This window comes from Hippocampus guttulatus, chromosome 19 (assembly GCF_054856545.1).
Source record: "Hippocampus guttulatus isolate MCC_2025c chromosome 19, RoL_Hgut_1.0, whole genome shotgun sequence".
NCBI classification, from domain to species: domain Eukaryota; kingdom Metazoa; phylum Chordata; class Actinopteri; order Syngnathiformes; family Syngnathidae; genus Hippocampus; species Hippocampus guttulatus.
The window spans coordinates 5,754,649-5,776,346 of record NC_141279.1 but is presented as its reverse complement, the minus strand read 5'-3'; the positions used below and the strand labels follow the sequence as shown (position 1 = coordinate 5,776,346).

At 45.9% G+C, this 21,698-nt stretch overlaps 3 protein-coding genes across 7 annotated transcripts; 2 read left to right on the top strand and 1 right to left on the bottom strand.

Annotated features, from left to right (window-relative positions):
• Positions 1-823: 823 nt before the first annotated feature.
• Positions 824-5,594, top strand: cbx7b (chromobox homolog 7b). Of its 2 annotated transcripts, XM_086138631.1 has the most exons (6): positions 824-1,151; positions 2,366-2,409; positions 2,534-2,599; positions 2,789-2,858; positions 3,014-3,365; positions 3,494-5,594. In XM_086138631.1, the coding sequence occupies exons 1-6, from the start codon at positions 1,083-1,085 to the stop codon at positions 3,742-3,744; spliced, it is 852 nt and encodes a 283-aa protein (XP_085994757.1). In that variant the 5' UTR covers positions 824-1,082; the 3' UTR covers positions 3,745-5,594. The 2 variants fall into 2 exon arrangements, with proteins under 2 accessions (XP_085994757.1, XP_085994755.1); XM_086138629.1 differs by lacking the exon at positions 824-1,151 and having other exon boundaries at positions 1,183-2,409.
• Positions 5,595-6,418: 824 nt separating this feature from the next.
• Positions 6,419-15,199, bottom strand: zc3h7bb (zinc finger CCCH-type containing 7Bb). 3 transcript variants are annotated; one of them, XM_086138616.1, is made up of 21 exons: positions 14,963-15,199; positions 14,203-14,264; positions 13,986-14,022; positions 13,696-13,896; positions 13,391-13,549; positions 13,164-13,301; positions 13,030-13,072; positions 12,729-12,961; positions 12,305-12,596; positions 12,179-12,228; positions 12,002-12,101; positions 11,764-11,925; positions 11,453-11,658; positions 11,245-11,345; positions 10,960-11,141; positions 10,708-10,787; positions 10,280-10,533; positions 10,095-10,200; positions 9,829-9,937; positions 9,601-9,734; positions 6,419-9,484 (listed from the first exon to the last, which is right to left on the bottom strand). In XM_086138616.1, exons 2-21 carry the CDS (start codon positions 14,259-14,261, stop codon positions 9,449-9,451), a joined length of 2,682 nt encoding a protein of 893 aa, XP_085994742.1. In that variant the 5' UTR covers positions 14,262-14,264; positions 14,963-15,199; the 3' UTR covers positions 6,419-9,448. The 3 variants fall into 3 exon arrangements, with proteins under 3 accessions (XP_085994742.1, XP_085994745.1, XP_085994744.1); XM_086138619.1 differs by having other exon boundaries at positions 12,738-12,961; XM_086138618.1 differs by having other exon boundaries at positions 12,729-12,958.
• Positions 14,435-21,481, top strand: rangap1b (Ran GTPase activating protein 1b). Of its 2 annotated transcripts, none has more exons than XM_086138627.1 (16): positions 14,435-14,481; positions 16,411-16,527; positions 16,618-16,745; positions 17,019-17,078; positions 17,211-17,390; positions 17,496-17,630; positions 17,719-17,877; positions 17,960-18,073; positions 18,309-18,408; positions 18,521-18,605; positions 18,673-18,841; positions 18,952-19,035; positions 19,111-19,213; positions 19,311-19,399; positions 19,512-19,633; positions 20,622-21,481. In XM_086138627.1, the coding sequence occupies exons 2-16, from the start codon at positions 16,416-16,418 to the stop codon at positions 20,692-20,694; spliced, it is 1,713 nt and encodes a 570-aa protein (XP_085994753.1). In that variant the 5' UTR covers positions 14,435-14,481; positions 16,411-16,415; the 3' UTR covers positions 20,695-21,481. The 2 variants fall into 2 exon arrangements, with proteins under 2 accessions (XP_085994753.1, XP_085994752.1); XM_086138626.1 differs by lacking the exon at positions 14,435-14,481 and adding an exon at positions 15,947-16,080.
• Positions 21,482-21,698: the final 217 nt, after the last annotated feature.

The following is a 21,698-nucleotide window of genomic DNA, read 5'->3' as shown; positions in this document are numbered from 1 at the left end:
TATTCGCAACCGTGTCAATCAATGTAGAGTTGGCCAATCGCGAAACTGTGTCGATGTTACTTAAGGTGGGGGGGAAAGACACTGGTTGCATAAAGTACATATTGTTCTTAAGTGTACCGTACACATTACAAGTGGATTAACATTTTAATGCAATAAAAGGCATCGCCACCATCAATACAATTGCTTGCTAAAATATAAAACGTCTAATTTGCTTGTGTAAAGTCGGCAAACGACAAAATCCAGTGATGCAATCCTTGACCTGTTTTGAAAACGAGCTACTTTCTCCTGATGTGTTATGACTTCATTTTTATCCCCCCCCCCCCAAACAATAACTTTTTTCCCCCATGGCCAACACAGCTGCGGATTCTTTGCATTGATGTGAAAAGGTAGACGTCCTCTAAGTTAGAAATATTATGCAAGTAAGATGGAAAATGAAAACAAATAATGAAAAAAACCCACTCGCTACAAATGTTTAAATTATTTCAAGAGATTTAGCTTTTTTAAAAGACCGCGATTGCGCTTTTCCGCCTATAGATGGCAATGTTTTTCACAGTTTTGCATGACTGAAGACGCTGGTTTTCTCGGGGGGGAAAAACCCCACAGAATCGAACGTTCTCCCATGCCACAAACACCAAATGGCGTTGGGATTTGCAGAAGCTATCCGACTGTCACATCAGCATCATCAACAAAATAACAGCAACCAACTAAGTGAAAATAAAGAAAAACAAAACCGCGTTTCCCGCTAAATAAGACGATGCCGGTGTACCTAATGAAGCGTCTACGTTGATATATATTCTGACCACAGGGGGGCGCGCGAGGCCAAGTGGGATCGCGCGCTCTCGTAGGAGACGGGGTCGCGCGCTGCGCTGTGCTGCGTGCAGATGTGTCGCAGCTTCTTTTCCAACGGAAAACGTCCAGCCCGTGCAAGTTGGTGGCGTTTCAATGGGCCTCAAAGTGTTGCCTCCCTAACCCGGCGGCCGCGGGTGAAACGGGGCTTCCCCCCCGGCAGCTTTCGTTAGCTTAGATCGGGGCGGAAAAGACGCCACTTTTTTTCCCCCCGGCAGGTCCGAGGTGCGCACTTGATGGAGCTGTCAGCGATCGGCGAACAAGTGTTCGCCGTGGAATCCATCATGAAGAAAAGAGTTCGGAAGGTACCAGTTGCGGCAGATATATGCCCTTTCACCTTGGTGCCATGACGCCGCGAGCAAATGTTCTGAAAGCATGCTAATAAGAGCCGAAGCTGGTTACCTAATTGACTTTTAAGAGGATGGTGGTGTTGTTTTATTGTTGCGCAGATGCTTATTACATGTCCACTTTCAGGAGGACACGAAAAGCTGGCCAAGCTCTTCGTTTGGGGCCGTTATTGTTGTCTATCTAATGATGTTTGAATGCATTATTTTTATTATTATTGTTGTCCAAATTAACACGTTGTCACGTGACGCAAAAATTGGGATCCGCAGCCGCAACATCTCGAATTAATTTTTTTTTTCAATACCTCCAGCCAATATTTGCTCTAACAATCTTCTTTCTACGAACTTTCTCCACAGATTTTATAAGACCCACAATCCGACCCAAGGTGCATTTACATGATCAAGAGGCCTGCATTTATTCTTTTCCCTGAAATTGATTCATTAAAATAGATACATTCGTTATTTAAAAATTAATTGTGTCGAGTTATAGTTCGTTGATGTAGTTTTTTGACCGAACATAGACTTTTCAAGCAACTGACCTCCCGTGATTGACCCGCTACCGCACGTGCACGCATACACACACGCATGTCACAATGAGCAACAGCCAAAACGTCCCCGAACATAAACGAAACAAAAATTAAGTCGATACAAGAGCTTGTGGGGTTGTAAAAAGGAATCAGTGCCTACCTTAGTCGAGGCCTGGACGCGGCGGCATGGGACGCACTTTGGCAGCGTCTTCAGTGCAACAACGTCACGATCGTAGCTCACGTGTACCGTTTTAAAAAATCCCATTCTTTGCCAGTGCCATCGGTGAATTGCAGATGAAACAAACTTTGAATGAGGATAATTGAAAAAACAAACTCAGATATCAGGCAACAGCTATGATCGCAAGCTGCGATTGCAGACTGCTGACCGCTCACAACTTTCGGTGATGCAGGTCACGTGCCACCGTCGGTTAAAGGTGACACGTTTTATCAATGTTATTTTTCAAGACTTTTTTTGTGAAAGTGGGACTGATAGGACGCTCAGGGTGCAGTGTGCACTAACACAAAAATATAGAATATTAATAATGCTTAATGTCTTCGGCTGGAGGAGAAATCAAAGAGCAGTCATCCGGTTACAAAAGTCTGAGTGCTTTGTCTGTGGCTTGTTTTCAAAACCTGCTGTCTCCGCAGGGGAACGTGGAGTACCTGTTGAAATGGAAAGGATGGCCTCCCAAGTGAGTCAAAGCATTGTTCAGATTGTTTCGGGGGTTCCTAATAAAGTGTCCGATGATTGTATTGACAGATGGATGAGTGATTAAATAGACCTAAAAAAAAAGTTCACTTTTTTTTTCTTTGCAGGTACAGCACATGGGAACCCGAGGAACACATTCTGGATCAGCGTTTAGTTCAAGCCTATGAAGAGAAGTACGACTTGATGGATTTTATGGCAACTACTTGTTTAGGACGATATTATCTTCCCCGGAAACTATCCCGACAGTATTGTTTGAGTTGATATAGTTGTGATTTTGACAGGCCTTAATGGACAAGTCCGATTGAAGATGAGAGTAATGCTTTGTCTGCATTCAATCTAACTGTGTGTTTGTCTTTCCTCAGAGAGCAGAGAGACAGAACTCTGGGTCACAGGAGAAAAAGATCCAAAGCCAAAAAACGGCTCCTGTTGCAGGTGCAATATTATTCTTGAAGGGGCGGGGTTGGGGATCTTCTTTTTTTTTCGTGATGTATGATGTGGCACGGGTCTTCTCTTAATAACTGGATCGAGATGGACGGTTGAGTGCCACGTCAGTTGCGCTAATGATTATCTCCTTGGTCTGCATTCAGAACACAGTGTACACTATGGACCTTCGCAGCGCTCACAAGGCCGAGGACATGCCTAAACCCCGCCTACGTCTCTCCCTGACCCGCTCACTACTCCCGGAGGAGGACGAGGAAGAAGAAGAAGAAGAAGAAGAAGAGGAAGATGAGGAGGAGGAGGAAGAGGACCCATCATACACTGCTTGGAGGAGAGCGCCCCGTTACAACAAGAGGAGGCCACGGAGCAGGTGCCTTAACTTGAGGCCGGCGAGTCCTGCACATGAGGACTGGAAAAGCCTGGGAGAGGAAGAGGAGGTGGAAGAAAATCTCGTTGGAGATGAAGAGGACGAGACTGAGGATACCAGAGAAAAGACCGCAGGTGTGCTTATACTTGGCTTGTGATCAGATGTTGCACCTTTAAATTCTGAACACCACACCCAACACTGTTTGGGAATCATCTGTTGAAAGGAATTATTTTTAAGGTTCTTCTCTTCTTGACTGGTGTAGGTCAAAGACGAGCTGCAGGGTGGAGCCCAGATTCCGGTGGAGACCACCTGACAGAGGCCGAGATGCCCGAAACGGCCTGGAGGCCCGTCCTCGGCCCGGCAGAGGTGACAGTCACCGACGTCACCATCAACGCGCTCACCGTGACGTTCCGAGAAGCGCGCGTGGCCCGAGGCTTCTTCCGAGTGTGGGGGACTGGAGGTTTGAGCGGGGCGCCGAGGTTTTCCAAATTGATCGTCAACGCTTCCTCTTAGCCTGGACGGGAGCTGAAATGCCGGATGGCTCAGACTGACCTTTTGCACTCGGCGGAAAGAAGTTTGGACACGTGCTTCTGTATGTCGTTGACGGGAGAAAGAAAATGAGCCATTAACAAGCAGTCTGAGATGACAATGTTAGTATCGTTCTCCCATCTTTGCACTTTTTAATGACCCGAGCTATTAGCGAGTCCCTGCAAAAACCTCGGTCGCCATCGGTACTGTACGCGAAAGTATTCAAAGCCTGTTTTTAGTTATATACTGCTAATTGGCGCCCCCTCGTGGTCAAAATCTTCCATTTTAAACACGAGGCGGACCCATTACGGAGGTTAAGTTAGCAAATGGGACCTTTTAAATCTGGATGGAGATGAGAACGTAAAAGAGCCAAATGTCTGGAATGTTGCACTAAAATTAACTAAAGAAAAAAAAAGCCAAATGTATTATTCCTAAGGATTGCACTAACGGACTCACCCGATGCTCGAGCGTCTGCTTCAATGTTTTTAAGTCCACATTCCGAGTCAATAAAAATGTTTAGCGCTCGGTCTAGTGCGCGGGGAGTCCTTGAGTAGGAGTATCTTTTGCGATCGGCACAGTTTGCACTTAAAAAAATGGAATCGAGTAAAAAGCACCTGTAGAGTTTATATTGAAGTGTCCTGTGCGCTTATAGACATGGAGCTGCTGTTTTGTACATGAGAGTGCTGTAAAGTAGCGAGCTGTCTTGTACTCTACGCTTAACTTTTGTTCAAATGTAGACCATGGTACACAACAATGATGTGCACGCGCGCAAAAAACAAAAACGTGCTCTTAATATCAATTCATTTTTCATCATACATTTTTCAATGCATATAGCCTTCAACGAGGTTTGAGCAGTCTATTCACGATTCAAGATTTGATCGATGAGTAATTATGTCATAGTATAGATCGGGGGTGCCCAACCATTTTTTGACCGAAGATCGACTTTTCAAGCAACCGTGCCATGATATGTGACAACCATAACATACCCGAACATGAACGAAACATAAAAATAACGTCCATAAGAGAGCTTGTGAGTTTGTACAAAGGAATCAGTGCCTACCTTAGTCGAGACCTGACGCACTTTGGCAGCGTCTTCAGTGCAACAACGTCACTATCGTAGCTCACGTGTACCGTTTTAAAATGCTTCACTTGGCGCTCCAAATTCCCATTCTTTGTCAGAGCCATCGGTGAATTGCACATGAAACAAACTTTGAATGGGAATAAAAAAAATAAAAAGTATATTTAAGGCAACAGCTGTGATCGCAAACTGCAAGTGCAGCTCGCTGACAACTTCCGGTGATGCAGGTCAATTTGGGACCAGTTCGTGAGTTCCTGGTTGGGCATCCCTGGTATACTGTAGATATTTCCTACAGTTGGGGCATCTTCGTAAAATCAAATTTTTTAACCTTTATGCCACATTTGTGGTGTCATCATTTAATTTATTTCTTGGCCTCAGTGACTATCCAGTAGTGACCCCCCAAAAATAGTTTTTAACATTATTTTTAAAGCCTTCAGCGTGAAACTCGAGTGTCTTTGTGTGCCCTCGCTGTAGTAAAGCAATGTGTGTAATATCCGGTCGGACAGATTGGCCAGGCATAGCTTTTGCAAAAAGTTACTCTTTGCATCCAGGCACTTTTCCTCCAGCATTTGTAGCATTTGAAGCGTTCGATCCTCCAATACTTACGGGTCATCTCATTCTGGATAGGAAAGAACATTTCCCAGGCAAAAATCTTTTTTTGCACATAGTGATGCGTTAACCTGCACATGACTGCAGTCTAACTTGAAGGTGTCGATTAAAATGTCGTCATAATGGAATAAATGTGGCTCATGGTTAATATCTTCATTTGTAGATTATTTTTTGAGGGGTGGGGGGCTGAAGCGGATTATGGCATTTATATTCCTTTCAATGTGAACATGTGACTTGGGTGTTTCGTGAGACGAGTTGTTCACACGACACACATTTGCTCCGGCGCTGCACCGATGTATTTTGTTGCGATATATTTTGCACCGCAGCAAATTGTGTGGAGCGTTCACACGTACAAAGCCGCTGAGCGTGTCTGCAACGGCACAGCGTCGGTGCAGCCCCACTTGCGTTCACACGGCAGTTTCTGCAGCGGAGCAAAACGACAGAAAACAAATGAGCTGTCGTGTTGGTTCTTTTTAAAACGTATACATAACTCAAGGGACTACTGGACAGGCACGTCCTTCTCCTTCTCGGTCTCCGTGCCTTCTGCTCGAGAGTGACCGCCCCCGGTGTAGCACCGGACCAAATCTTGCCGTGTGAACACCCCTTATTATATGTTAAATTATGATGTCAAGTAAATCCATTAAAAGAAAAGCTAAAGTTAAAAGAGCCGTTTGAGAGCCAAAAAGAGCCAGCTCTTTTCACTGAGCCCATCCAAATGAACCGGATCACCGAAAAGAGCCGAAAATCCCATCACTAGTCGGTTGCTTGAAAAGTCCTTCTTCGGTCAAAAAAGGTTGGGCACCCCTGATGTATAGTCAGGCGTTTTTGAAAATATATACAGTATATATATTTTTTGTAACACAGCTGCAGATTCTTGACATTGATGTGAAAAGGTTGACGTCCTCTAAAAGTTCGAAATATTATGCAAGTATGATGGCAAAATGAAAATCATTCAAAAATGAAAACACTTGCTTTTTTTGTTTTTCTAAAAGTGTTTATTAAATGCTTTCAAGAGATTTGGTCCACTTGAGTATTTATTAACTTCCAACCAGGGAGGAGAGAAAACAAATTCGATAAAACATAAAAACCAGAAAACAAATGTACTGATTAAAAAAAAAAAAAACAAAAACAGTACAAAAATCAGAGGCCTTGTTTGTCCACTTCTTTACAACCCTGGTTCCTATCTTCTGATTGATGAAATAAATTCAAACAAACAATCGTTTCTTCGAACGGATTGACATGATTCAATTTGGGGTCTGCAGGTGGGTTTGTACCAGGAATCAAATGAAAAAAAGGGGGTGGGGGGTGGGGGTTTGGTTACACAAATAACAGTGAAGTTTGTACTGTGTGGCTTGGCGAGATGTTGTATCAGAGAAAAACACACAACCGTATTCCATCAAAATAAACACTTAAAAGGCAAAAATAGGTGTATGGGGGGGGGGGGGGGGTTGACCAGCGAATTCTGTCAAATTCAACAAATCACAGGTGGGGGTGGGAGCATATTAATATAACATTATGCGTACCTCCATAAGGTGATTGCAAATCAGTGCACAGGAGGCGTTTGATGAACTAAAACATAGGAACGTGTGGTTTCAACTACCCAGCCCGGTAAACTCTGCCAAGCCACTGGGAAAAAAGAAGAAAAAACCCCAGCTCCACCATTACTTATCTAAATGACCTTAGTGGGGTGCTGAAATATTATAATAGCTTATCAGGTATCATATATGGGACTGTGTATTGTAAGCAGGGTTATACAATAAGGGTATGTATCATTCTTATAGGTGTAAATCATCATATAAAGGCATAGCTATGCAGGAGTATATAAGCATCCGTGTATGATTCCCAGATCCCTTCTTGTCTGGCAAAGTCGCAGCTCGGGCAGCGAGCAGATCACGCTACCCACCGCTACGTATTTCGCAGCTATCCGAAGGCCTTACAGAGAGCGATTGTGGCATTCGGACGTCCGCGTTGTGGTCCGTTTACTGCCTCCCCTCCCCCAACAGGCTGCATACACAAGACGCATATTTACCGGTATTATAGTCATACATGGATACATAGGTAGGTATACATTGCAATAAAACGTACATATGATCAATAGCATATAGAAGAGAAATAGTCGATAGCAATCATTTTCATATTCATAATACTAAAGGTAATAGTAGTAGTAGTAGTAGTAATAAGATGATCCCTCAAAGAAGCTAAACGGTGGGCTGTTCCAGATGAGGGCTCATTGGCACAGCTAACAACGCTTACACGTTAAGTGTCCAGCTCTCACGCCATCCATTTAAATCTGCAACCCGCTCATTTGTCTGGAACAACCCACATGGAAGGAAACATTAAAACGTAAAAAAAGAGAAAAAAAACTTTTTTTTTTTGTTTTCCTTCTCCTTAAATCACTAATAATCTAGATCAGCGATACATGTCATATTGCAATACCTCAATAACAGAAAAAAGGTTCTATGTAATCAATACAGTCTTCTGGTTATATATTTATCAAGCTTGATTGCTAAGTTATTTATTATTATTAGTATAGATAGCATTGTATGTAAATATGGTGAGTGTGTGTGTGTGTTTGTGTGAGATCAATATAGACATAATTCCATTGTGCCTGTGTTTGCATCAAAGGCTTGTTTGTGTGTATGCATGCGTTTTGTTCATAGGCACAAAAAAAAAAACCAACAACAACAACAAAAAGTGTGAATAGACCGTCTTCTTTTCGCCACCAGATCCGCTAAGATGGACCACCGGATGTTGGAAAATAGCCTCGGTTGGGACTGGAGAGGTATCAACTTGCCTTTACTTTCAAATTAGTGTCAATATTCGAACACAAGGACGTCTATTCCGCATTTGATTCAATCACTCAAATTGGTTGAATCGTCTTAGTCCTTTTTTTAGCCTCAAAATCAGGCTTTAATTAAATATAACAGAAGACTTCTGCATGCGGCTGCATTGACACCGAATCAGTCCAACGGAGGTCATCATTTCATATAGCGCGACTTTTTTTTTCTTCTTCTTTGTGATTTTCGCAATGTGGCCATTATTCCATTTATCCGTTTAGATGTTTTGTGCATACGTGTGCGCGAGCGCGCGATACAGCCACCTCACAAAAAGAAGGCGGGGGGGGGGGGGGGGGGGACATTGTTTAGCTCCTGATTTTAGAAATCTAAGTCAACTTGCATACGAGCAACAAAAACAGCACATTTTACACGATTGATCAACCCCGCTCGTCCCCACCCCTTTTTTTTTTTTTTAAAGGCCCGTTCAGGCGTTACATTCAAAGTGCTCTACCAATATGGCAGACAATATTAACGAGGGAAGTACAACTCCCGGCGAAAACAAAACCATTTTGACTCTCTCGCTTTTATGTCCACGAAGGTAGAAAGAGTAGGGTTTGGTCACACTGCAGCACAATTAACGGTGTCCACCAGACCCTTTTATTTATTTATTTATTAACCGCTTACTTTTTTTTTTTTTTTTTAACGCTTACTCGGGTCTCACTACACCTTCGAACAGCACGTTGGAGCGCATTATTTATTTTGGCACGATCAAGTTGAAAAGGTCAACTTTTAGCACGGCCGCTCCGTTCTTCCGAGAGAATCTTCCTTTATTGCCAAGCAAAACGCACGATCCGCGGCCAGCGCGCTCATTCGAGAATTGCTTTGGGTGCTGTGAGGATTTAAAAAAAACAAAAAAAAAACGCGTGGGTGTCTGATGGACGCACATTTTTAGTTCGATGTACTTTAGTCAACGCTAAACGTATCCTGCAGTGGAATCAGACAGGGGGGGGGGGGCGGTAGGGGAACTACATGTACTGCGGGAACAAACGAAGCTTCTTCAATGTGGTGATTGATGGCTGAGATTTGTGGCTTGTGTCGTGTAAATGTGTGTGTGAGTGTGTGTATACATCAGCTCCCAACAAGGCAAGAGAGCAAAGTGGTGAGATGACAGGCTGTTGAGTTGCCGCCGGTCTCTGTCAGCAACTTGGCGGTCATTGGCCAACACTCAGAGGTCGTCTCCGTCGGACAACCGCCGGCCTCCCTGGAACGACACACACACAGATTTTTTTTGAGGAGGCGGGGGTAATTCCAATAGTCGAATTACCACGAGTCATTCAAATGACATAACATGTCATTCAATGGCGAATAATAACTCACCATGCTCTCGGTGTAGTCCGCTGTGATGGTGACCTGCTTGTCTTCCGGGGGAGGGGTCACCGTGGGGTTGTCGGTGCGTCGACTCTGATTGGTAAGCTGCAGCCACAGCTCGTACATCTGTTGCATGTCTCTCACTAGAGTCAAAGGTGGTGGTTGGAGAGAATGACACTCGTGGATGAATACCCGAGGCGCAAGGTAAGACTGCGTGCGGGCGGAAGCGCGGCTTACAACTGTTGTTCTTCATGTACGTCCACACGTCCCTCTCCTCCAGGCTGTGGGCAAACGAGCAGTTGCCGATGTAGTGGCACTTTTTCTGCTTCATCACGTGCACGCACATCTGGGTGAAAACACCGGCAGAAGGAGAATAGTTACAGAGTGACGCTTGAGGCGCCTCTTCCATTAACTCATTGGTTCTAACGGCGTTTTTTTTTTGTATACTGTGGGAGACTTGATCAGGGAGGGAATGTGGGGGGGGGGGGGGGGTGAGCACTCACGTCATATTGCTGCGGATAGCTGCGGGAGAAAGGGAGAGGCCGAACAACAACCCACTTCTTTTTCTCAAAGGATTTCACCAGCAACACTCGACGCTCCTTCGTCCAGCTGGCAAACAAAAGAGATTCTTTCATGTCACACGGCGTCTTGCCTTGGGGGGGGGGGGGGGGGGGTGTCTATGTCTCACCTATGTCGTGCTTTGGCAGTGCAGTACTTGAGGTTCTTGTCGGGCTCGTTCACCTGTCCCTCTCGCCAGCACTGGCCGCACACAAACTTCATTTTCAGGTTGAGGGGGCGGCCCCGCCCGGTGCCGCCAAGCGCTCCCACCCCCATCCCTCCCACCGTGGAGACGCCAGCCCCGCCGATGCCGTCTCCTCCCCCGACGCCGACCCCCATTCCCCCGACAGGCATGCTGCCGCTTGGGTGGGGGATGTGGATTGGCTGGAAGGGCACAAAAGAAGTTTGTTAGCAAGGTCAAATGTCCAAAGTTTACAGCTAACACAACAAGGCAAATTGATCTTTTTTTAGATGAATATTTATTATAGCCCCGAGAATCGAATTCTGCCGCACACCGAGGAACCCCCTGTAACTTCTCCTGTGTTATTTCCAGCCTACCCTCTGTGGCTTCTGCGCATTCTGCTCTAATCTCTGCCAATGTCTTTTGGACTCCTGCACCATCTCCTCATGGGTGATGCCTGAAGAAAATACGGCCACAGAGAAGAATGTCAGTTCTCGCTGGATCAAAACAACCCAAATTCACTTATTCACTCTCCACCCTCCCTCCCCTTCAAAAAAAAAATTTCAGTCTTTCTAGAGTCGATATGTCACGGCGTCAAAAATAATAATAATTTGGCGCTTCCCGCTTACCGGTGTCTTGTTGAAGCACCCAACATTTGAGTTCTATGACCGAGTGTGCAAAGGAGCAGCTGTCCTCGCGCTGGCAACCGTAGCGAACCTCGTGGCGACAAACGTCAAACTGACACAGAGGGTGGAGGGGGCGCACCTTGCTGTAGCGCACGTTGGCTGAGCGCACTACGTGCACCAGGCACCTGCAGTCACATGACACACCTTAGGTTGCCGCGGGGGCGTACGACCCCCCCCCCCCCTCTGCAAAAAAATTAATCCTGATGCTTGAAAGAACACCGTACTCACTTATTGTCATCAAACGGGTGTCGGGCTGTGAGGTTGGAACACACCGCCAAGTTTTCTTTACTGCGCTTGCTTATGATGCGAGGCTTACTGTCAAAACATTCCTGTTGAAAGAACAAATGTGGACAAATAAGCCTTCCTGTAATGTTGTCACCCCCCCACCTCTTTTCAAACAGAAAGAGAGGAGCGCCTTCCAGACGGATGATCTTACCTCACAGAGGAACATGAACATGCCCATGTGGAGCTGCAGCAGTCGAGTGACACTGAGCGCGCGCCTTTCCGTGCTCCCCAGGGGGTCGAAGAGCAGCTCTCGGCTCAGTGCGCCCTTCCTCTCCTGCGTCCACACGTTGATTTCCTCCTGGCAGTATGCGAAGGTACAGTTCTCACCGTACTGGCACTCCTGGCGTTCCTGAACCTCTGCAGGACCCCCCAAAAAAATAAATAAGAAAAAAAGGGGCGGGGGTGTTCGGGAAATGCGCACACTACAACTCTGCCCTATTTTGTCGAAAACGTGACACGCACCTTTACAGAGTACAAAGGCCCCTAAGAAGTTGTTGCGTGCCGGCCGGGGCCGAATCCTCTTCCAGGTGGGGTCGTCATTGTTCTTGAGGCGACACAGCAGGACGTCCCGCTTACATCGATGCGCCGCCTCCGGCTGGTATTTGTAATCCATCACTCGTGGACCTGGAAGCAAGCGGAGAGCGAATGTTGTCGAATGCGTTCAAAACTGAGAAAAACGTAACAAGAAGAGGCAACTAACCTATTCGGCTGTAACAGGCGTGGCAGGCCTGACGGAACTCGTGCGTGCCCGCCAGAGGATTCCTGGACAGCATTGAGAGGTTTGTTCCTGCTGGGCCGTTCTGGAGAGGGGTGGGGGGGATAATGATCCAGAAAGTTTTGGTGGCCACAACACAAATACTCCAAAGATTGGACTCACCGCTTGCGCAGAGCCGTGGTTGCGCATCCCAGGGATGAAGCTGTGACACACTGAAAGACCACAAACGCACATTGATGAGCACTCGGGTGAAATGATCAATACTTGCAAGCAAAACTTGGAACTCACCAGGGAGAGTGTACTCCGATAAAGAGTCGAGCCCGCCGGAAACGAGCCCACCTTTGCCCTCTCCGTCCACGGCTCCGCTGGAGAAGCCTCCCAAAGCGTCCTGCGCTTGGGTGGAGCCCTGGTCTCGCTGGGCCAGCGGCGAGTAAGGCTCCAGTTGGGGGAGGTCACTGATGGAGGAGCTAAAGAAGGTGGGGGCGAGCTGGGCTGACGGGGCGGGCAGGTTGGGGGAGTAAGGGGGCCGCAGACCCACCGCTGTGTTTGGTAGGTTGGTGGGGATGGCGCCTGCAGGACCCTAGACCGGTAAACAATAGAATCAGGTTTCCAAACGTGGTACCTGTGCATCTCCGTTACATTGGAGAGATGGTAATTGCTGTTCCGAAATAATATCGTTCGATAGGACAGGAGGTTTACTTGCTCCCCCCACCTCACTGACTTTCTTGGGGATGCTTTCCAGGAGACTGTCCAGCTCGTCCTTGATCACGCTGCCGCATTCGTCCATGTGTTCGGACACGGGCACAGAGTACGGCATCGGCGGCAGGGACTGGCTGCCGGGGCTCTCCGAAAGGTCCGCGCACGGCGTCAGGACGGCGGGATCGTCGCTGACTGGGATGGGTGTGGCCAGAGGGGCCGGGATGCACTGGGCGTTGGACAAGTCTGCTGAAGGTGTGCAAAAATAGGAGGTCACAAGAAGTTAAGTGGAGCGATCGGAGGTTCCTTTGCCATACCTGGTCCCATGTCGCCCATAGACTCCATCCCATTGGGAGACGACTAAATGATGAAAAGCAGTTCGTTAATAGCCAGTGCGCGAAACGGCTAACGTTTCATTTCAGCATCGATAAGCCGCGACGTTAACACACACCTCCCCAGTGGGCGGGGATGTCTCGCCAAGACTCTCTCCCTCCGTGGCCGTGGACTCGGTCTGGCTGATGTAGGCTTTACGGCACTTAAGGCCCAGCTTATTGGCCAGATCCTGAGCTAAATCACATACCTGTCGGTCCTGCAAAGCGAAAAACACAAAGGAAAGAATGCGGCGGGGGGCTGTAAATAAAAGAGCTGCGCTTACAAATTTGGAAGCAAATAACATACATGCGGTTCTGTGAGGAGACATTTGGTGCCGCACTCGTACGCCTCTCTGAGTCGTCCCATTTCTCTCAGGCACAGCGCCTTGCGGTAGAGAGCCTTGCGACTACCTTCGGATACAAACAGCGCACTATCACAGTCCTGAATGCCGCGCTCGAATTCCCTCTGAGGAGAAAAACAAGCAACAAGCATTTAGGTTCGCACACAATCTGTCGAAAATTCGGCAAGTTAGTGAAGAACTAGGCAGTGCAAGGAAAAAATTCTAAGCGAAGATAACTTCTGAGCACGGTACGAGATGCAATTCCCCTCACAATTTGGTAGAAGGCGGCGGCCCTGTTGACGTAGAGGCCCTCCAGCAGCTTGTGTGGGATGATGAGGGCCTCAGCCTGGGCGTAACGGGCGACACTGATCCCTTCTCCGTATTGCTGGGCTGCTTGACGACAGTCACCGTCGTGTCGGAAGCAGGCGTTACCCTCGTCCAGGAGGTTACACACCAACTGGGTCAGAAAAGCCTGAAAGGCATATAGAAATGAGGCCATGAATATAGAACGCAGAACTGCACCGCATACAAATAAATGCATTGAAGAGGAAATAATCAAACCTCATAATTGTCTGGCTCGGGGAAAGGCAATGAAGACCTGAAACGTATATTACAAGTCACCACTTTAGTCTCAATAACAAAGGGACAATGTAGACTATTTTATACATCCATTTTCTTTTCGGTAACTAAAGTTAACCTTCTTTTTTAAGTTGAATTCAGACACATAATGCTTTTAAAATATATATATTTTTTAATGTAAACTTTTGTTTTGACTTACTGGATAAAACTCATTGCTTTCTGGATTTCCTCTCTTCGCTTGAGTCTATCGGCGTCCATTGCCTGAGGATGGAAGCAAATGGAAATGTTACTTATTTTCACATTTGCCATGGTCTGAATATTCACTCCTAAATCGACAGCGCAACGATAACTTCCTCTATATTACGGGGTTGTTCAAAATGTCAAAATTGCTGGCTCCATGCATTGGCGGGGCCTACCATAAACACGGTGACGAAATGACGGCGCGGGTTCGACTACAAACAGAGGGATGACGCAGAAGGTGAAACGAGGGTCAATATTCTTAATCTTAAAAATGAAATTGAACGAACTGGCGACATTTTTTATGTCTAAAGTGCAATGATTGGTTCGCGAGCCCCGGAACTTAGCATTGTTGACATGCTAACTCGCGTTAATCGACAATACCTGCTTCAGTTGAAGGCTGCATCGGCAAAACTGACTTAAATTAAAATGGAGATCGAGTTGTGGGCTTAGCCGATATTAATGTAAACATTAAAGCGATCAAGGGGTAATCACTGATCGACCTGCTACCGCTAGTCGTGCTAAAAGCTAACGAGTGCGACCCGAGTGAAATTAGATTTAGCTTTCGAGGTGGTTGCATATTGAGGTGGTTAGCGTCTTGTCGTTGAATGTCTACGTTATATTCATGCTGGCTGGCTGCAGTTGTGTATATTTAACAACAGATGAGTTGACGACAGCGAGTAGCTAGCAAGTAGTCCCTCTTCTTTTTGAGCACAACTCACCCCACAGTTAAGTTTCAAGCGTTTCGGATCACTGATAACTTCACGAAGTGTTAAAGGCGATAAAGACGGGAGGAAATAGACAACTAGCAGTCACGATCCAGGCATCATATTTGTAAATTTGGTGTGCTTGTCATTGATTTGTAGACGAAGCACGATTTTTTACGAGCTACAGCTGCCGAACTGCTTGCTGGCTAATGTTAGCCTTCTTTCTGGTAGCTGTTTGGGCTAGTGCAGTATGGCAACAAGTTTCAAATGAAAATCTGCCACAAGGGGACAGCAAAGTCGTGTGGTTATATAGGCTGTGTTTGGTGTTCATTCACTCATTCCCAACTCCGTCCTCGAGGTGCTGCAGAGATTTTTCATATACTATACAGTGATGGACTATACGTAGCGCGATCATCAGTTAAATGGAAAATAGTTTTAGAAAACCACTCGTGCGCAGCGTTATTTACATCATTTCGGGCGCACCGTCAATTACGTCATTGCTGTCGCATATTTAAACGTGGTGATCGGTCAGATGGGGGAAATTGCTTCAAAAGATTGAAGTAATAAATAATTAGAACACAACTGTATATTGTTTTAAGTTTAACAGGGAGCCTAAAGAGGCGTCGCTCGAAAATGCCACCATCAGAAGTCTAGAGCCCATGTGATTATTTCTTTAATTTTGTTTGGAATAAAACATTTATTGTGCTCACGAGAAAATGTGTTTCTCCACAACGAAGCAGCTCTTAATTGGAAAATTCTTTTTAAACTCTCTATTTCATTGTTCAAACAATTGATCGTCATTTTTCTACATTTTTTTAGAATGCTTACGATAAAAGTGCCGGGGTTTTTCAACGCGGAAATGTGTGACGTTATGGTGCAACGTTATATTTACCACAGACAACAAAATACAGATGTATAAATATATTACAATGTCTTAGGTTATGTACGTACGTTACTAGTTAACGTGACGAAAGTGGACATTTAAAATAAATTCATTATGTTTCCAGCTAGCGTGACGTAACGACCAAAAAGAAAACCCGGAAAACGTTGCGTCACACGTTGATCAACCGGCGCGCTCTTACTCACCGGTCGGCGTGTTTTCGCGATAATTCCTGTGGAATACGCTGTCGGCGGTAAGCTATTTCGCTTTCTTCCACGTATCTGCCGTCATATAGTGACGAATGGCTGAGCATAAACCCTCATTATTTCTTGGCAAAGGGTGGGCGAAGCGCGCTGAGAGCCAGTCGCAGTCGGTCTGTCCATAAAACCACTGGAGTAGCACCTGTTAGCTTCGACTGAGCTAACTGCCCCGGCGTCTTTGTTATTGCATTTTTTTAAAAAATTGAACGTCAGTTGTACGTTCAACATACTCAACTGAACGTCATTCTGGTAGATTTGGTCTGCTCAGGTTGTCCAAAATTTATCACCAATGACCTAACGCTTGTCTTTGGATGTCTCCCTAGACATCATGGCTGCAAATGACATAGCCCAGCTGGTTAATGCTCTTTCCAAGACCCATTTAGAAGATGGAGAGCTAAGCTATAAAGGACTGGGGCTTAAAATGGACAATGCAGAATCAGGTTTGGGTGCCAGCCAGTCTAAATGGACGTCAATCAGATGCTTCCTGTTTTATCAAAGATGTTTATTTTTTACAATGTGTGCTCCTACAGTGGAGGAGCTTGTCCAGAAGATCGAACAGCACCAGGATTTGAAAGTCTTGCGCTTGGAGGGAAACACGTTGGGTGTGGATGCAGCCAGAGCCATTGCCAAAGCACTGGAAAGTAAAGATCAGCTTCAGGTACACATTATCAAGGCAAAGAACTTTTGTCTTACCGTATGTATGACTTTGGTATACACTGACTCTATGATACATAGACTGTAATGATTCCCAGCCAGGGTGCCATAGCAAACAAGTGTGCCGTGAGAGATCGTGAATGGTACCATGGGGAAATTCTCCAGTTTCACATAATGTGTCTGCAACATATTATTTATGAATTACAAATATACCTTGCGTCTTCTATGACAGTAACATTCATCATCCGTCTTTTTTTTTTTTTTTTTTTTTTTTAAGAGATGTTACTGGAGTGACCTTTTCACTGGAAGACTACGCTCCGAAATCCCAGTGGCCCTGGTGAGAAGCTCCCCGAATCAAGACTCATCTAAACCACATTCATGACTTTATATGTTGTACATTGCAGGCATTAGCATGCTTCGGTGGAATCACAAAGTACAGTTCTAAAATTTATTTGTATGTTTTCATCAGAGATCTCTGAGCAGTGGATTAATGATTGCCGGGGCCCGTCTGACGGCGCTGGACTTGAGTGACAATGCTTTTGGACCGGATGGCGTTAAGGGGATCGATCAGCTACTCAGAAGCGCCGCGTGCCACACCTTGAGGGAGCTAAAACTCAACAATTGTGGGATGGGAATCGGAGGAGGAAAGGTGAGCTCGGAGGGGATGATAAATCATGACAAACCACCACTAAACACTTTCACACTGTTTTTCCTTTGTCGAACTGATCATGAAAATGGTTTGTGGTCTCTATAGATTCTTGCTGAAGCACTGATGGAGTGCCACAGACAGTCGTTGGTCGTGGGTACTCCACTCAGACTCAGAATATTTGTTGCTGGGAGGAACCGCTTGGAAAATGAAGGAGCCAGTGCCTTGGCCAGGGCCTTTCAGGTACGAGTATCTACATGATTGACACGACTTTGAATACACCGGCTTCAGGTAGAAATAACAAATTAGATTTATTTATGTGACACTTCAGCTGATGGGGAGCCTGGAGGAAGTCCACATGCCGCAGAACGGCATCAACCACGCGGGCGTGACGGCTTTGGCCACGGCCATGCGACACAACGCGGATCTGCGCGTACTCAACCTCAACGACAACACCTTCACAAAGAGGGGAATGCTGGCCATGGCTCAGGTGAGGCCTCTCGACTCGCAACACATTCATCACGCAAAATCATTCCTAGCGCTGGTTTTCTATTCCTGTCGCCCCCCTACAGGCTTTGGAGCACCTGAGGAACATCCAAGTCATCAACTTTGGTGACTGCTTGGTCCGTTGCGAAGGCGCCATCGCCCTGGCGGCAGTCCTCAGAGAAGGATTGCCAGTCCTCAAGGTCGCTTTCACGCTTTTGATTAACTAATATTTGGACAAATTGACAGTCAATTAAAGGCTCTAACGTTTTTTTCTAGGTTTAGAAGTGTCAGTGAAATTCCAATTTGCCTACTTTTCTCCAACTGTGTTCAAATCTGATTTGATGCTGGCCTGCATGAGAAAATTCAGATGTTGGTCTCCAGACAAGACAAGACGTACACTGCCGTATGACATGATTGCATCACGTCTGCCGACAGGAGCTGAATCTGTCCTTTGGCGAAATCACAGAGGCGGCGGCCCTCGTGGTGGCTCAGGCTCTCTTGGACAAGCCTCACATGGAGAAAGTGGATCTGAACGGTAGACACATGAACCACTCAACAGCCAAGACGGAGAAGATTATTCCTTCTTTGTCTTTCTGCGTATGACCTGTGCGTCTCTGTGTGTCTGTGTCCTCGGTTGGCCGTGACAGGCAACTGCCTCGGGGAGGAGGGCTGTGAGGCTCTAAGGGAAGCGATGGAGGGCCAGGACAAAGGAGACATGCTGGCCTCACTCAGGTTTAAACAAATGGAGTAATTACAGTGACTCTGAGTGACTCTAATTCCAATGGTTGTTTCTTTATAGTGATGATGAGGGAGAAGCTGGTGAAGAGGATGAAGAAGATGACGATGAAGGACAGGATGATGATGATGCTGATGCAAGTAATGGATATCATGGTTGGAACGAAGAAGACTTTGTTAAAGAAAATGGAACCACAGCAAATGAAGAGAGTCCCTATGAATCCCAGTGTCCTGTAAGATGACAGTCGTTGTTTGTGTGTCAAACTTTATCCTATTACAACCATTTCTGTATTTTGGGTTTTTTGTTGCCAAGAGTGGTTTGTGTGTGTGGGTGACACCTTAGGAAGAGGTCGTCTCTTTTCTCGATTGCCCGTCTGCCGTGAAGCTTCTTGAGCTGGGCGAGATGAGGAGACATCTGCTCCCGGAGGTGGGGAAGGAAAAAAAAATTCTGATTGACAGCATGATTTTGTGTACACTTGACAATATTCCTTCCTCTCATCAGGTGCACATTTTGGATCCGCACAAGGCCGTCGAGGTCCTTCTCAAAGTGGGTTCTTTGTACAGCGAGGAAGCAGTGGCGAAGACGACAGTGCTGGAAACCTTTGGTAAGGTGGTACTTTAGGGGAGAAACTGGGGATAGATCTGGTCCCACTTGTCTTTTGTCCTCTGAGAGATGTGATATAAAATGTCTCCATCTCATAGACATGCTGTTGAGGAAGCTTCTCTCCGGCTCGGCTCTCCAGGCGTACACCAGTCTCTCCACACTGCTGGTCCTCATAGGAGTCCTCAAGGTACAACCGGAGCCTCCTCTCACCACGGTTCCAAAGAACTATGTTGAAGTGAGGGGAAGGAAGCCCTCGCTAATAGATTTCCTTTGCCACTATTTCTGTTCGTGTGTTTCAGGGGGAAGGGAAGAGGAAAAAAGTGCCACTTGCATCAGGCCTGTTGTTGTGCTTGGAGCACGCGGTCCAGCAGGACTACTTGGCCCAGCACCACGCCTCACTGCTTCACACCATCCTGTCTAAGTAGGGACGACATCTTCACAATGCCATGGTGCCAATCCGGGGTGTTTGTTTACAATACAATACAATACATGCTGATTTATATAGCGCTTTCACAACAGCGGCAGCTGTAACAAAGCGCTTAACAAAACAGTTAATATAAAGTAAAATAATAAACACAACACATAACATAAAACACGGACAGTCATGCAGTTCTAACCACTTTTCCATCACACGCTTTGTTGTTTGAAGCAGTTTGAGATGAAAGAGGAGAGAATCAAAGTGTCCTTTAACCAGTGGATCAGAGACGTCATGCTCAAAATGTGCACACGTCGGCTACAAGCTAAGTTTCAAAGTCAACAAGAAGCTGTAGCGTCCATTGACGAAAAAAGAGATTGGTTCACTTCTCCTGTCCCATGGAAATCCATTTCAATTCCAAGCGGCGACTCACGGTTCCAAATACGCATCGGCGCTCTGCGCCAACGCTCCTCTCTCCACATCCTCAACTTCAGCAGCCATCCATCCAGCCGCACCAACGCCGACTGTCCAACAGCGCCGACATAGCCACTGAACAAAACGGGGTTGTGAAAAATGCTGCCCATTACAGGCGCAAAAAACACAAGCGCCCCAGGTCTGTCCAGCACCGACAGTCAATGGCGCCGACATTCCTCCCAATCAAAATCTGTGCTGGTACAGGCGTGCTGCCGAGAAGGCGCAACCACCAAGCACAGATACTTCTCCTTTGACGAATGTCGTGGCCAAAAAGCGCTGAAAACAGTCCATATCAGGTCCACACGATGAAACAACAAACGTGTGACAAAACAAAAGACAAAAACTGCAAAAAAGAACAAAAAAGCAAGGCTCTTGAAGAGCACTTGCCGAAGGCTGCCTACTCGGGCGCCATCTTGGAAAAAAGCGCCCTTGGCAATATGGAGAAGTGCAGGTGCGATGCACTCTGTGATCAAATTTCTGTCAATTTATACGCGACGCTCGTTTCTGTGTGTCTCTCCAGGAATTGCGAGGCTCTCAAGTCATGCAGCGGGGACAGGTTAAGGTCCGCGCTTGAGAAGAGGTGCCTTGAATAAACCCGGTTAACCACCAACAGGTTACACACGGACACACTGGGATGTACTGGGATAGATTTTCTCTAATATAGAGGCTTCCGCCACCACTTGATTTCCATCCATTTGTATATATTTTTTTAAAGGCATCTCACTTTTTTTAAATTCAGTCGAGGGATTTATATATTTTTATAGAAAATACACAGGAGGGAGAACAAAATGGAGGGTTAGTTGTTGAGGTGGGTGAAAGTTTACAGTAAACTGGCAGCTTTTTGTTCTGTTTTGAAAGTATGCACTTTTACACTGCTTCAAAAGGGATTCATTCATAGAGGCACTCCCTACTCTTACTACATCCATATCAGTTCATTATTTGACAGCTCTCTTCGACCCTGGAAATATACAATCAAAACAAATGTTCCTCACTCTTGCTAGTGTGTACCGTCTTTTTTAAAACGTAAAGAACAGTTTGACACCAAACGTCCAAACTGCCCAATTCCAATTGAATGTGATGTCAATTTCAACACCGCCTATCCTGTGCAGGGTCGCCCTCCCTTATTCTCTATGAAGTTGTTTTATGGAAAAGGGAAAACCGATGAAAACATTATCCCTTTTTTTTGTCATTCAGCAGTCTTAAAAAAAAATCATGTGTTCCTCTTTTGAGATCACATGTAGAATTTCACAATTACCTCATCTGCTTAAAAATTCTGACGTAACTGCGCATTTAAAGCACAAGGAAATATCCTGTAATTGCGTTTTAAACATGTTGACTTGTACTGAATCCTCACAAATAGAGCTAATCCAACAAGCCTGACTCTGGTTTTGTCTGTTGTCAAATTACCCATCTCCCCCCTTCACCAAAAGTGATACATTTGCTGTTTTATGCTATAAAGACAACAGTGACATCCTTGGGTACATTTTCTAGTGCAGACTGATGAGCAAGCAATACACAGCAAAATCGGCAATGCTAATTCAACACTTACAGTTAAATTGAAAACTTCATAAGTGTCTAGATTGGTCCACTATATATT

Bases quoted from the DNA above. Each gene is read 5' to 3' on its own strand.
- cbx7b (XM_086138629.1), top strand. From the start codon at position 2,267: ATGTCTTCGGCTGGAGGAGAAATCAAAGAGCAGTCATCCGGTTACAAA. The intron at 2,410-2,533 runs GTGAGTCAAAGC...TTTTCTTTGCAG, and splicing joins TGGAAAGGATGGCCTCCCAA to GTACAGCACATGGGAACCCG. The intron at 2,859-3,013 runs GTGCAATATTAT...GTCTGCATTCAG, and splicing joins AAAAACGGCTCCTGTTGCAG to AACACAGTGTACACTATGGA.
- zc3h7bb (XM_086138616.1), bottom strand. From the start codon at position 14,261: ATGGACGCCGATAGACTCAAGCGAAGAGAGGAAATCCAGAAAGCAATG. The intron at 12,102-12,178 runs GTGAGTCCAATC...ACCCCTCTCCAG, and splicing joins ACCACGGCTCTGCGCAAGCG to AACGGCCCAGCAGGAACAAA. The intron at 9,735-9,828 runs GTAAGCCGCGCT...CTTTGACTCTAG, and splicing joins GTACATGAAGAACAACAGTT to TGAGAGACATGCAACAGATG.
- rangap1b (XM_086138627.1), top strand. From the start codon at position 16,416: ATGGCTGCAAATGACATAGCCCAGCTGGTTAATGCTCTTTCCAAGACC. The intron at 17,878-17,959 runs GTGAGGCCTCTC...GCCCCCCTACAG, and splicing joins GAATGCTGGCCATGGCTCAG to GCTTTGGAGCACCTGAGGAA. The intron at 18,074-18,308 runs GTCGCTTTCACG...GTCTGCCGACAG, and splicing joins AAGGATTGCCAGTCCTCAAG to GAGCTGAATCTGTCCTTTGG.